We start from the raw sequence: 15,541 nt of genomic DNA, 5'->3' as shown, positions 1-15,541 counted from the left end.
AGAGAGAGACATAGAGTGAGATAGAAGAAGAAGAGAGAGATAGTGTGAGATAGAATGAGAAAGAGAGAGTGAGATAGAAGGAGAGATAAAGTGAGATAGCAGGAAAGAGAGAGAGAGAGTGAGATAGAAGAAGAAGAGAGAGATAGTGTGAGATAGAATGAGAGATAAAGTGAGATAGCAGGAAAGAGAGAGAGAGAGAGAAAGAGAGAGAGAGAGAGAGAGAGAGAGAGAGAGAGAGAGAGAAGGAGAGAGAAAAAAATAAACAAAGAAACAAACATGGAAAGAAATAAAGATGAGATAAAAACAAAGACACAAAGAAAAAAGCAAAGAAATATAGGGTGACAGTGAGCCGAGTGAGTGAGCGAGCGGGCGAGAGAGTGATATTGCGCTCCTCCCTCAGGTATCCAGGTACTCCCGCCCTCCTCCTCTCCTGCTGAGTATATAAAGGTGTGTTTGGCTCTCCAGCAGGGCGCTGTTCTCTCCTCCTTTCACTCCTCCACTCATCCTTCCATCGGCACGCACTACAGGTAAGAGCTCAGCACATTACAGCACACTGGAACACAGTAACCGTGGCTCTCAGTGAATCTGACTGCTACAGTGTCTGACTCATGAGTTCATGGTTTCTTCAGGGAGCTTAAACCCCTCAGAAAGGACACAGTGGACACATAATAGTCCACTCACGTTAATTTACTGTGAAGTGAGGCAACTTTGAAGTCAGCAGGATTTCTCCAGTGGTCTTCAGTCGTTAAGCTAATTGTGTTTTCTTGTCTGATGTAACTCTAACTGGTTCTAACGACAAGAACAGCTTTGTTTCCCTGACAACTAATCCGTTGCGTTAGCGGAGGGTGACTGAGCTGATTGTTTGATATGCCAACATGAACAATACCTGCTGTCTCCTTCAGCACCACACACTTATCTCTCTAATGAACCTTCTCTCTGAAGACAAACGCCTCCCTGTGACTCTACCACTTCCATGAGCACTTTCACAGCTTTTGACTTTATGCTATACGATATGGACAAAAGTATTGGGACACCTGCCCATTCAATGTTCCTTCTAAAATCAAGGGTATTAAAAAGAGTTGATCCTGCTTTTGTTGGAGCACTGTTTCCACTGTCCAGAGAAGAAGGCTTTCTTCTATTATTGGAGAAGCATTGCTCTCCCTTAGTGAGATGAGGATGTTGGCGCATCCCCAACTCTCCAAATCATCCCATCCAAAAGTCTTAGATGGGGCACCAACCATCATTCCAGAAAACACAGTTCCACTGCTCCACAGCTAAATGCTCATGTTGGCCTATAAGCTCATCTGCTCCAGAGAGTCCTATTCTATTGGCAGTACTTCTCAACAGGGACTAGACAAGCTGTGTGTGTGTGTGTGTGTGTGTGCATTTGCACAGCTGTGTCAGCAATGTGCACCTTAAAGAAGCTAACTGCATTTATTAGAAGGGGTGTCCACAAACATTTGGACATGCTGTGTATCTTTCATGAAAAGCATGGAAAGAAGGAAACTCAACACGTTTTTGCGAAAGCTGATCTGAGACCAGTTTTATGGTTTCATAGATGGAGGAACTGCATTAGGAGCTGAATCAGTGTTAGCTTCTAGCTAGAGCGCTAAAACAACCCCACCAGGCAGATGGATGGTGGTTTCCAGTATGGCAGAAGATGGATGGGTCAGGGAGGTGTGAAATGACTGGTGCATTCATCTTTCTTAAGCAGGACACAGTCCAGAGTTTGCTGGCAGACAGTAACTAAAGGGAGAGCTGGGAACAGAGTCCGAATACAGCTCAGGAGTGGGGTCTACCATGGGCTTTTAACGTAGTTAAAGAATGGGCCTTATTCACCAACCGTTTTTATGAAGAAAATTCCTTCTGAAACCCACTTACGCTGACATTGAACAACTTGTGGTTTAAAATCATGTCTTTAATCTTAGGACCTTTTAAGAACTGATTTACGAAATGCTTAGGAAGCAGCCTGATCTAGTGTAAAATGTCCACGGTTACGTTCAGAGGAAATGTGACCTCTAGCGGTGAAGAAAAGACTACAGGCGACTCTTCTTAGATAATCTGAGAGTCGTCTCACAACTCGTCAAATCCAGCTTCACTGTAACCAACAAAAAACTCAATTTATTTTCCATACGCTCCAAAAAGTTCATAGACAGCATTAACTTTGCTCAACAGTGCCACCAGTGGACAGGTGAAAAAACGTCCAAACAGGTCGTATGTTTGAACTGAAGAAAGCTATATGAACGTTTCCATGTAAGATCATGTTTTTCTGACAGTAATTGGAATAAATATTACATGATTTCCCCAGAAGATCATTTTTGTACCTTAATAAAATAAAATTTTACCTAAAAGTAACATCGTGAAGTGTGTGTCAGTTTCCTATATGGTGAATAGAATCTGATTGAAGCTGCAGTTTTGGTCGTCCACCTAAACACATTAGTAGAAGTCAGTTTTGAATCTCAAATAACTCTCTCTTGTCTTCATCCTGTCTTTATCCATTTATCAAACACATTATTATTCCATATGGCCTTACAAATAAGTGAGAAACAAAGGGTCTTTTATGGTGGATTCCATAGAAGATCCACTTTTGCTTGCATTTTTTTTTTCAAACTTTGTAGTTTAACCCCTTAACACTGCAAGGCTTATTACACACTAAGATATGTATTAACAAAGTTACTACAGGGGCTTCAGTGCAAACTGGTGGGGCTATTCTTTGGTAATAGAAGTTTATAATAACGCGTTTGGACTAGAATGAATACTGGTAGCAATGACTAGCACTGTCAATTCATAAGAAGGGGCCAATAGACTACATTACTGTGAGAAATGCAGTGACCAGCGATTTGTATAATTCACATAGTACAGATATTTCTGTTTGTATATAGGAAGGTTCATCTTGGAAACTGAAAGTTGAACCATATTCAAGTTCAAAAGTAACATGATCAGCAAGTTAGTGTTAGATTATTACAATTTTCCCATTACTTTTCAATTATGAAGCATGAAAAACGTCGCTATCAGTGCAAGGCCTTCAGTTAAGCTCATAAACATCAACATTATGTCAAAAAACCCACATTTCTGCTTGTCTCGTTTTGAGATTTCCAAGAGTATGTTAACATTAAGCTAATGTTGGTTCACATGAACATTTTTTGGCCTATGGAGATAGACATAGACATAGACATTTGAAGCCTGCAATGGACATTAACATACACTCACTAATGACTTCATTAAGAACACTACACTAATACTGGGTAGGGCCAGTTTCAATTCTTCATTAAAACCATCCTTTGAGATTGAGGTTTTGTTGAACTCAGATCCCAAAGAACACTGAACTCATAGCTGTATTCATGAAACCAGTCTTTGTGAGATGGTGCCTCATCATGCTAGAAGTATACCAGAAGCTGTTAAAGATGGGCCAACTCTGGTCATGAAGGGATGCACATGGTCAGCAATAATAATTTTTTCCAGACTGATGGTTGTTGATGAAGTTTTTATCAATGGGAGAACTTTTTGTCTTCCTAATATAATCTATTGTCTCCTATATTTCCACGACCACAGGCATCATGACCTCCAGCATGTCTGTACGGAGTTTCTCCATTGGCCGGCAGCCCTCCTTCTCCAACCTCTCTCTGAGGGACAGTGGACGTGGTCGAGCCAAAGCTGCCGTCTCATTCGCTGCAGCCAAGCCCCTCTCTCGCTCCGTCTCCATGAGCATGACCGACCTGAATGGCCTGGGCAACGTGTCACTCAACGGCCTGGGTAACAGCACCAATGAGAAAGAAGCCATGCAGAGCCTCAACAACCGCTTGGCCAACTACCTGGAGAAAGTGCGCTCACTTGAGAAGTCCAACGCTGACCTGGAGCTCCGCATCAAACAGCTGATGCTGGAGAGGGTCCCCAAAGGTCATGACATTGATGCCATGCTAGCGCAGGCCCACGCTCTGGAGCAGGAGGTACTGATGAAGCAGGCCTGTGCTCAGGTCCATTTCTAGTTCAATAGGTTTAGCATAATGTCATGCAAGTAGAGACTACAACCTTGGTATAGACACCAACAACCTGGTATTGGTATTAATGTCCTGTTTAGACAGTATAATCAAGCTCCATTAAACTACTGCATGCACATGGACTGCATGGACTCCCAAAGTAATCTGCCCATGTCTTTGTTGGACAAGCCTCAGTGCACTATTAATAATTATCCACTACTCAAGACTGTGCGGTTATTCTGTAACATACAAAGAATGTGAGGGCTCGTTAGATTAGAGGTGGTGCTTACAGCTAAGGTTGCAAAGTAATTTGTGTGCAATAATAATCCATTTTGTTTCCTGATGCCATCCAGGTCAGGAAGAAGACGCTGGAGAATGCTCGCATCATGCTGGAGATCGATAATGCCAAGTTGGCTGCAGATGACTTCAGAATCAAGTGAGTCTGTGGACGTCTCCCTGGGCATGGCAAACTAACCCAGTGTTCTCCAAAACAGGCCTACTAAGACTTCCCTTAAAGGATTCCTTTAAAGCATCTAAGCATATGATGAGGATGATTCTTAAATGGTTGAACGATGCTCCTAACACTACAAGGCCTTGTAGAAACCAGGTCGTTGGCAGTTGCCTTTATCTTTTTTTGCTTATCCAAAAAGGTAACAAGTCAAATAATTGGTGTAAGAACATTCTAGAGCCTTCTAGGTTCCCAACCATGGTCCTAAAACACCCCCTGGCCTGCACATTTTACTGGTTTCCTGCTCTAAACCATTACCTTCAACTCAGGAAGGGACGGCTAATTAGCTGAGAGCTGGATCAGGTGTGCCTGGAGCACTAAAACCTCTAGGTCCTCCAGGAACAGGAACAGGGGTGTTATTAGACCCCATTTTATGGGCACATACCCCATTAAAATATTGCTGCGACTCACTAATAGCACAGCAGTAAAAAGTACATTTCAGTATAAAATAAAATACAATATTATATATTTATAATAATTATTATTACTAACATTATTAACATATATCTAGTAATAATATTGTGCAAGCAGAGTATCAGCTGTGCCTCTCTAAATTCTATGTCCCCCAATACAACTTAGTAGTTTAGAAACACCCCTGATAGGAAGCACTAGAGCCATATGATGAACATGATAGAAGAACATTATAGAAGAACGTGAAATTGATCCAGTTTCAGAGCAGTGTGAATGCAGTGGGAAACACTGTAGGAATGTATTATGCACATGGTGGTGGGAGGCAACATTGAGGTCTCTTAACACTCATATATGAGTCTGGCCCACCAACCCAACATTGCCATTTGTTCGGTGTTGGTGTTTGCTGAGGCCTTTTGTTGTTCTAGGCTTAAGCATGGAGATCTGCTCCAGAAAATCTCCTTAGATCAGTCTGGCATAGTAGCTTACTTTAGTCCCCACTGATCTACTACACCTGATCCAGGTCTTCCAGGACCAGCTGATCACCAGATTCAAGAACATAAAGCCTACCAGAGTTTACAAAGCCAGCATTGTCCACATGCATGATTCAGAGTTTCTAGACTGGGCTCCCTCATTAATACTGTTCTTGAAGGTTCTTCCCCGTCCACATTGGTTATTCTGAACCAATATAATTGGCAACATATTGGAGAATGGTGTCCATGTTCTTTAGATTTGGCTTGAACATGAACCTTCTAGGCAGGTATATCTTTTGGGACAGGGTTTAATGTAGCCATACTATGCTCCTCAGATCATGTGCTGTAGATCGAGTTAAAGACAATTCCAGTAAGAATGTGTGTGTGTGTGTGTGTGTGTGTGTGTGTGTGTGTGTGTGTGTGTGTGTGTTTTAGATGGGAAACAGAAAGCGCTATGTGTCAGTCAGTGGAGAGGGACTGTGTGGCTCTGAAAAAGGCCAAGACAGACCATGACCAGATCATCGCCACACTGCGTGGAGACCTGGACAGCCTGAAGGAGGAGCTCTACTTCCTCAAGAAGAACCATGAGGAGGTGGGACGCATTGCCCACTGACTGGCATGACATATGTAGGCCTACATCTGCATAAACCCATCAGCCATAACAGTCAATGGTAATATGGAGTCCACAAGATCTCTGAAGGTGCCCTGTAGTATTTGGACACCTTCAGATAGTCGGATTCTGACCACAGGACCACTGTTGGCTCTACAGTTGGTTGGTGGTCTATTCAGAACCTTCCAGTTAAGGTTTATTAAATCCTGCAATGCTGTACCTGTACCTGCACTACATATGCTAACTGGTATCCCTGCTCTGTTTACTCACCACCACCCTAGTTATATCTGGTCAGTGGGTGTCCTATAGTGGTCATTTTTCAATTAGTGATGGTATTGAGACTGGCTGACAAATATACATAACTTTAAGGTGCACCTATATAACAGTAGTGCCAGTCATATTGGTCTCTGAATGTAGTCGCAAGCTAGGTGTACTCACTGAACTGCTAATCCAGGGTATATTTGCCTCAGTTAAAAGACTGTTAATAATGATCTGAACTTTGCAACCACCTCGTAGATAAGATCATTGGTAAGTTGGCAGCCAGGGCGCTGTATGGGGGTGAAAAGTTAGGACGATTCTAAGGGCGATTCTGTGACTGACAAGGGGAACTGTTAGTTGAGTTCCCTGGCAGTGTCCCTGCCTTAACAATTAGTCACATTAGCATTTCTTTAAAGAAATGACTGGATTGAATGAGCTGTTTCTTTGGCAAGTTTTAGACCCTCGAGTTAGGGGCTGGTCAGTAACGTGCCTGAACAATCTCTAAAAATGGCCGCCTTTGTCTGTGATGGACAGGAACCTTGTAATCCAATCCTTGTAGTTCTTTGTTGTCAGTAACTTAAGATGCAGCTCTGTCCTCCCTCTACCCCTGAAGCAGCCTCTTCCAGGTTAAACTGAACTTTTGTTATTTCACAAACCATCAGGCTTGATGTGAAATGGTGCATTTCAGAGAAATTCACAGACTCGCATTTCTTTACAGTGGGGGTGAATGGAAGCAGGGGTCACAATGTCTATGCAAACGCAAATATAGCCATTTAATGTACTATACGTGAGCACCAGTGAACCTACATATGGCTCATTTTCTTCTGCCTTACAAACCTCTCCATGGTGTACATGGTGTGCCATGAGAAAACCATCCCTAAAAGTGTCTCAGGCATTAATATAGGCCTATGTTTTTCGGTAAATGGGCATTAATGTCTTTAGGTATCTGGTTTCTTTCCCCACCACTGTGAACAATTGTGACTCTTTAAATTTCTCCAGACCCTTAAAGGATGCATACATTAGCAAGAATATACTGGACTCTTAGGTTAAATGCAGAGACAATGCGAGTTCCATGCGAGTCCTGTGCGTGAGCATATTCCCATGCAGTTGCTAGAGACAACAGTTGGTAATGCAAGACATCCATCAAATATTTAGAGTGGAAGTAAATAATGAAGGGACTTCCATCCACCCTAAACCTCTGTGTGGTATCAGGTTGTTGCCATTGGCCCGTGTATACCCACATACGCATGTGAAGACCACACCCTGCTGAGCAAACACAAGAATTACACAAGCTTAAGCATATTCAAATACTGAAGGATGAAGGAAACACGCAAAGCATAAGCCAACCTAATGCTCACCATGTTTTTAATGATATTCTTTTATATAATATATGATATACACTTCAATTTTAATCTCTATAGCAGGGGGGAGGGGGGGGGGGGCTCGAATATGTCTCTTACAGGTCCACATACCAAATGTCCACTAGGTTGAAGGTCCGTAGAAGACAAACGAGCCATAGATATTCTATACATTCTACAAAGTACAAAATAAAGTATAGTCGTCAGACAATACAGGACTACACTATATGGACAAAAGTATTGGGACACTTCAACAACTCATTCTTGTTTTCTTCCCCAACTTATCTCATCTAAAAGTATTGGATGGAGCACCACCATCATTCCAGGGAGCACAGTTCCACTGCTACACAGCTCAATGCTGGGGGGCTTTGTACCCCTCCAGCCTATGCCTGGCATTAGTCATTGGCATGGCGGCAATAGGTTCATGTTTATCTGCTCCAGAGAGTCCCATTCTATTGGCAATACTTCTCTACAGGGACTACACCAGCTGTGTATGTGTGTGAATTTGTACAGCTGGGTGCAACTTAAAGTAGCTAAATGCATTCATTAGAAGATGTGTCCACACATGCAAACAAAAGTAATATTAATTAAATAAATAATTATAATAATTTCTCTAATAATAATCAATTCTCTTCGACCCCCTGCAGGAGATAGATAACCTGCGGGCCCGGATAGCCCAGGAGGATGTGAATGTGGAAGTGGACGCTGCCCGTGGCCCCGAGCTGGGGTCAGTGCTGGCCGAGCTCCGGTCTCAGTATGAGGGAATCGTCCACAAGAACAAAGAAGAAGCTGAAAACTGGTACCGTAAGAAGGTCAGTGACCTCAGTGACCCTGACAAAATGTATAAACAGCTCTGTTGCTACCTAATATCACCACTTGCACACTTCCTACACTCCTGACAAGAGTAGCTACTGTATGATAACCTCATTATGTACCTCGACCAAGTCTATTACCTTGTGTTGATCATTTTCTTATAGAAGGCCCACTCATTTTGAGGGGCCCCTGACTGAAGTCTTTGTTCCCATAGAGCTGCACCACTTACGCACTAGTGGTGTAGATTATCTCCTAGTACAGTATTTCACAAATTAACGTCCTCAACATCCACTGGACAGCCCACCTTATGCTCTAAACCATATCCCAGCACACCTGAGCACTGGTTTCTGATTGGTTCGGGTACGTTAGGAGATGAGACTGAGCAAAACTGTGGACCTGACAAGTCATTCCATACAGAGCTACTCATGTAACTGTGGCATTGTGTTGCTGTTGTAGTTGGAGGGGGTGCAGATGGAGGTCCGGGAGAACAATGAAGCTCTGCGGGGGGCTCAGAGCGAGCTCACTGAGAGGCAGCGTTTCCTGCAGACTCTGGAGGTGGAACTGGAGAGCCTCCACAAACAGGTGAGAACCATCAGGGTGTTTTTTTTTTAATGTACCTGAACTTCTACAGCAGTGGTCAGTGCCTATAGAGTTACTGCTTAACACACTTAGCACAGTTAGCGTACTTACGGCTTAGCAGGGGAATTTAAAACTCTGCCCTTTTCACGGTGTGCCCAAACAAGTCTCCAAGTGTCCCCTGCTGCGTCCTACTTTCACCGTCCTAAAGTGGTAAGAGAGAACGCTCATTTAGGTTTTGCCCAGCTGAATGAGCTAGGTCAAACTGAAGAATGTGAAAGTGCAGCAGCTATGGCACTCTGAACTAGGTGATAGTGCTCAGAGAGTACTGAATAATCCCTCAGTATCAGCCTCTATCGGCCTCTGTATCAGCCTCTGTATCAGCCACAACCTTTCCCATGAGGGCTTGAGTTTCGTTCCAGGCACAAATCTGGCTCTCAGGATCTGGAGCTGCCTGTCTTCAACCCTGCTGGGTCTGGCTCCTCACTACCGTTCTTGTGGTTACAGTAAACAGATCAGTCTGGTGTAAATAGGAGAAGACAGCAGGGCTTGTACAGGTCTGTTTCATAGCAGCGTCAGTGCTGGGCACCAGTCACTGAGGAGGTCACAGCGTTATCATTGTCATTTGGACGTTCTTCTAAAAGTAAAGCTGACAAAGGCAGTGCTGCTATGGAAGAACCTCCAAATTTAAGTGTGTAGTGTGAAGAACCTTCATATAACCCAAAAGCCCTGTAAGAATGAAAGACTTGCTTCACACTGTTAAACGTAGAAGGAGGTTCTTCAGCTTGAGACCTCTTAAGGAACCTTCAAGAACAGATTTTAGAGGGTTCTCAAGCACCCTAAGAGGTTTCTCCACAGTTTCCAATTGAAAAAAAGGAAGTTCTTCATGGATCTGAGGGAAACTACATGTACAAGCAACGAACCACATCCACACAACCACTTCATCCAATATTCCTCCAGATGGCATGTTCCTTCACCCTGCATATGTGAGAAATCGATCCTGTCTGTATCCCAGCAGCGATTCCTCGTGTAAAGACAACAGCTGATTATCTCTATCTGATGGTAGCCATAGAGTGGATCTAGTGCATCACTAGTGCATCTACACCAGCCCCCCTTATCTGCAGCTCAGTGGTCAAATAAAGATGATTGCGTGTGCTAAACGAGGGCCTTTATTGACTGTTGTAACTCCATGAATCCTTCAGTAGTCAGTCAAATAAACACTCCCACCCTCGCTGATACAGAACACTGCATGTCCCTGTTCCCCCTCCAGCTATCCTGGGAGTTTATTTGTACAGTTGATGCTTTGTCTTCCTGTTAATTGAAGGCTTGTGGTGCACACACCCTCGGTTTGTTCTCATGCTGTTAAAAGTGGAAAAGCAAGTGCAGATACATTTCAGCTTGTCAGCACCTCCCATCTTCCTCGTCCTATCAAGGTTAATCATCTTGATGTTTTGCATATAAGGTTACGTGTTCTGTGAGTAGACGGATGCCTTCTTCTTTAGATGATCTTTTGAAGTGGAAACTTCAAAAGGTCTTGAAAAGACTGTACGAGTTACCACTTCCTCACAGGAAGAAAGATCAGTAGTATAACAAAGAAGTCACTAATAAATCCCAACAACAATTCGTAGCAATTTGGCAAGTCTGTAGCAGCTTAATCATGACTAGTCTTGAAGTAGCACCATCACTGCCAGTCCAGTAGTAGCACCATCATGACCGGTCCTGTAATGGTACTGTCAGGATCAGTCCTGTAATAGCATCATCATGGCTGGTCCTGTTGTAGCATCGACATGACCAGTCCTGTAGTAGTACTGTCATGACTGGTCCTGTGGTAGCACCATCATGAGTAGTCCTGTAGTAGCACCATCATGAGTAGTCCTGTAGTAGCACCATCATGACTGGTCTTGATGTAGCACCATCATGACTGGTCCTGTAGAAGCACCATCATGAGTAGTCCTGTGGCAGCACCATCATGAGTAGTCCTGTAGCACCATCATGAGTAGTCCTGTAGTAGCACCATCATGAGTAGTTCTGTAGCACCATCATGAGTAGTCCTGTAGCACCATCATGAGTAGTCCTGTAGTAGCACCATCATGAGTAGTCCTGTTGTAGCACCATCATTAGTCCTGTAATAGCACCATCATGACTGGTCCTGTACTAGCACCATCATGAGTAGTCCTGTAGTAGCACCATCATGAGTAGGTATGTAATAGCACCATCATGACGGGTTCTGTGGTAGCATCATCATGAGTAGTCCTGTTTTAGCACCATCATGACTGGTCCTGTACTAGCACCATCATGAGTAGTCCTGTAATAGCACCATCATGACGGGTTCTGTGGTAGCATCATCATGAGTAGTCCTGTTTTAGCACCATCATGACTGGTCCTGTTTTAGCACCATCACAACTGGGTTTTGTTGTAGCACCATCATGACTGGTCCTGTGGTAGAACCATCATGAGTAGTCCTGTAGTATCACTGTCATAGCCTAGTAGCAGCCACCATGACTGACCCCATAGTTGCACCATCCTAACTGGTGGTGTAGTAGCACCATCATGACCAGTCCTGTCATAGCACTTTCGTAACTGGTGGTGTAGTAGCACCATCATGATCTGTCCTGTCATAGCACTATCATAACTGGTGGTGTAGTAGCACCATCATGATCTGTCCTGTCATAGCACTATCATAACTGGTGGTGTAGTAGCACCATCATGACCAGTCCTGTTATAGCACTTTTATAACTGGTAGTGTAGTAGCACCATCATGACCAGTCCTGTCATAGCACTATCTTAACTGGTGGTGTAGTAGCACCATCATGACCAGTATTGTCATAGCACTATCTTAACTGGTGGTGTAGTAGCACCATCATGATCTGTCCTGTCATAGCACTATCATAACTGGTGGTGTAGTAGCACCATCATGACCAGTCCTGTTATAGCACTATCGTAACTGGTAGTGTAGTAGCACCATCATGACCAGTCCTGTCATAGCACTATCTTAACTGGTGGTGTAGTAGCACCAGCATGACCAGTCCTGTTATAGCACTATCGTAACTGGTAGTGTAGTAGCACCATCATGACCAGTCCTGTCATAGCACTATCTTAACTGGTGGTGTAGTAGCACCATCATGACCAGTCCTGTTATAGCACTATCGTAACTGGTAGTGTAGCAGCACCATCATGACCAGTCCTGTCATAGCACTATCTTAACTGGTGGTGTAGTAGCACCAGCATGACCAGTCCTGTTATAGCACTATCGTAACTGGTGGTGTAGTAGCACCATCAGGACCAGTCCTGTCATAGCACTATCGTAACTGGTGGTGTAGTAGCACTATGATGAGCTCTTCTTGCCCTCTGTCCTAAAGGTGGCCGCTCTAGAGGGTAACCTCGGCGAGACAGGTCAGAAGTACGCCCTGGAGATGGAGCGTCTGCAGGCCACGCTCAACCAGCTGGAGGAAGACCTGTCCCAGCTGCGGCTGGACATGCAGCGCAACAAGACCGATTACGAGCAGCTGCTGCGCATCAAACAGAACCTGGAGCTGGAGATCGCCACCTACAGGCGGCTGCTGGAGGGAGAGGACACGTAAGTCAAGAGTACCACTTTATTAGAAACACATTGGACCTCAATCTGCTGGTTTCATCAGTGGTCAGTTTTTGGGGTCCAGTGCTCAAGAAATGACTATAGTCTGTATTTGTACATTTACACTGTATGTCCAAATGTTTGTGGACACTCCTTTTAATGAATGCATTTAGCTACTTTAAGTTGCACCCATTGTAGACACAAACGGTCAAACACACACACACACACAGCCTGTCCAGTCGCTGTAGAGAAGTACTGCCAATAGAATAGGACTCTCTGGAGCAGATAAACATGAACCTATTGACACCATGCTGCCTAATGCCAGGTGTGGGCTAGAGGGGTATAAAGCCCCACAGCTTTGAGCCTTTGGGATGAGTTGGGGATGAGATGGGGTGGTGATCCAACATCCTGACTCATACTTTTGTTGCTGAATGCAATCAAATCCACAGTGCTCCTCCAAAATCTAGTAATAAGCATTCATCTGTGGACAGTAGTAGTAGTAGTTACTCCAGCAAAAGCAGGATAAGCTCTTTTTAATACCCTTGAAAAAAGAATGAATGAGCAGATGTCCCAATACTTTTGTCCAGATAGTGTATGCAGGTGTAAGGTAGATGGAGCTCATTCAGTGGTGTGTTTATGAATGGATAAGGCATAGGTATCTAATTCTAGTTTATTCTGTATATGTGTATATATTAATTAACTGTTCATTTCACTCTTACAGTGTTAAGGAGGTCCCCCCACCCCCAAAGAGTGAGTACTTTTTCTTTATATATACACACACACACACACACACACACACACACACACACACACACTTTTTCCAGTCTAATAAATACTACATTGCCATACAAGGTATGAAGTTCAAACTGTGCTGTGCTGTTAGCTAAAGTAACAAGCTGTTGGCATGGTAGGACTCATGAGCTCATGACATAATGTACTCATGGCATTACTTTTCACTTTGATAAGCTTTGTGAGCTTAATGAATGGCCTATCTCTCGCGCTTCAGACCCACCCTGCTTTCTCTATACTTGTCCTGAAGCACGCTGCATTCCATTGGTATGCAGTGACCAGTGACTCACACTGAAATCAAACCAAACTGAAGGCCAAAACTGGTTACAAGGTCAATCCTGGGCAAGAATCTGGCTCAGGGTGAGGAGAGCGGTTGGGATAATTGATCTGGCCTGTTAGATGCAGCACGGATTGTTTTATTTGGTGGAGAGATTGAGAGATTTCTCCAGGCTGTCAGGCTGCCTGACCTTTTAGGCTCCAAGCAGGGGCTGTGGCTGCGGACTAATGGCAGATTAAAAGCCGCTAACAGAGAACCCTCCCAAAACACAGCAGCACGTCCCTGGCAACGCAAATCTTACACATCTGCGTGTGTGTGTGTGTGTGTGTGTGCTGACATGAGAAAAAAGTCACAAATAAAGAACTGTCACTCTCTCTAAATCTTTTCTCTGTATGTCTCTCTCTCACACTCTCTGTTCTTTACACTCCTTATGTCACTCTATCTCTCTCCTTCAATCTCCCAATACCTCTCTGTCTCTCTCTCCTTCATTCTCCCTATATCTCTCTGTCTCTCTCTCCTTCATTCTCCCTATATCTCTCTATCTCTCTCTCCTTCATTCTCCCTATATCTCTCTATCTCTCTCATTCATTCTTCCTATATCTCTCTATTGGTCTCTCTCCTTCATTCTCCCTATATCTCTCTATCTCTCTCATTCATTCTTCCTATATCTCTCTATTGCTCTCTCTCCTTCATTCTCCCTATATATATATCTCTGTCTCTCTCTCCTTCATTCTCCCTATATCTCTCTCATTCATTATTCCTATATCTCTCTATTGCTCTCTCTCCTTCATTCTCCCTATATATATATATATATATATATATATATATATATATATATATATATCCCTCTCCTTCATTCTCTCTGTATCTCATCTCGCTCCTTCATTCTCCCTATATTTCTCTATCGTTCTCTCTCCTTCATTCTCCCTATATCTCTCTATCTCTCTCATTCATTCTTCCTATATCTCTCTATCTCTCTCATTCATTCTCTCTCTCTCTCTCTCTCTCTTCCCTCTCACTCATCTCCCCCATCCTCTTCCTTTTAACTCTCTCCCTTTCTCTCTCTCTCTCTCTCTCTCTCTCTCTCTCTCTCTCTCTCTTCCCTCTCACTCATCTCCCCCACCCTCTTCCTTTTAACTCTCTCCCTTTCTCTCTGTCCCTCTCTCTCTGTCCGTCTCGCAGAGGAGCCTGACGTCCGCACCAGGAAGATTGTGAAAGTGGTCACTCAGACCATGATCAATGGGAAGGTTGTGGACGAATCCAGCGAGGTCGAGCAGATTGAGGAGACCAAGAAGTAAAATTGGAGCATTTCAGCCCAAAAAGAAAGGCCCCATTGTCCATTAGGGACCACATTAGCCCCTGGCCCCTGGAGGCCCCCTGAGTTACTCTCAGATTTCTGTTTCACCTCTGAAGCCTTTCAAACAGATCAGCTTTCTGCTTCTTTCTCAAGCTGCACAAAAAGGCCACATTGCTACACAGAGGCAGAGAGCCTTGCAATCAGCGCTGTACAGGAGATAACTCTTCCCTTTGTTGCTCTTTAGCGGTTTTATCAAAAGCTACATCCTGCTTTTCTGTTCATGTTTACAGTATTGTTTTCCATGTAGAACTGGGGGGCGATGACTGTAGTCATTCTGTAAAACGTCTGGTTTTTGAAATAATGATTGGTAGCGTAGAGGATGTTAATGGAAAAGCAATAAAGTCATTTAGTCCAAATGAAAATTTGTGAGTCTAGTTATTTATATTTATATTTAAATGATTTACATATCATGTGCACTGCTGTTACACCGAGTTTCACCAATCCCATTAAAAACACAGTAACATTTACCACAGTAAAACAATTTAAAAGAATCTTCATCCAGATACATGTAGAACACAGGCACCTAACTCACTGTACACCCCATGATACAAACTACACCATAT

General features: G+C 43.6%; 1 protein-coding gene across 1 annotated transcript; it reads left to right on the top strand.

Annotated features, from left to right (window-relative positions):
- The first annotated feature begins 479 nt into the window (after positions 1 to 479).
- LOC140536466 (keratin, type I cytoskeletal 18) lies at positions 480 to 15,340 on the top strand. The gene is made up of 9 exons (XM_072658297.1): positions 480 to 527; positions 3,553 to 3,947; positions 4,331 to 4,413; positions 5,802 to 5,958; positions 8,240 to 8,404; positions 8,862 to 8,987; positions 12,341 to 12,558; positions 13,277 to 13,305; positions 14,804 to 15,340. The coding sequence occupies exons 2-9, from the start codon at positions 3,558 to 3,560 to the stop codon at positions 14,917 to 14,919; spliced, it is 1,284 nt and encodes a 427-aa protein (XP_072514398.1). The 5' UTR covers positions 480 to 527; positions 3,553 to 3,557; the 3' UTR covers positions 14,920 to 15,340.
- Positions 15,341 to 15,541: the final 201 nt, after the last annotated feature.

Source organism: Salminus brasiliensis, chromosome 16 (genome assembly GCF_030463535.1).
Source record: "Salminus brasiliensis chromosome 16, fSalBra1.hap2, whole genome shotgun sequence".
In the NCBI taxonomy this organism is placed as follows: Eukaryota; Metazoa; Chordata; class Actinopteri; order Characiformes; family Bryconidae; genus Salminus; species Salminus brasiliensis.
This window is presented reverse-complemented; position numbering and strand designations above follow the sequence as displayed.

What these genes read in the sequence shown, in the direction of transcription:
- LOC140536466 (XM_072658297.1), top strand. Translation starts at nt 3,558, where the DNA reads ATGACCTCCAGCATGTCTGTACGGAGTTTCTCCATTGGCCGGCAGCCC. An exon ending in GCAGATGACTTCAGAATCAA is followed by an intron (nt 4,414 to 5,801) that starts GTGAGTCTGTGG and finishes TGTGTGTTTTAG; the next exon opens with ATGGGAAACAGAAAGCGCTA. An exon ending in AAAACTGGTACCGTAAGAAG is followed by an intron (nt 8,405 to 8,861) that starts GTCAGTGACCTC and finishes TTGCTGTTGTAG; the next exon opens with TTGGAGGGGGTGCAGATGGA.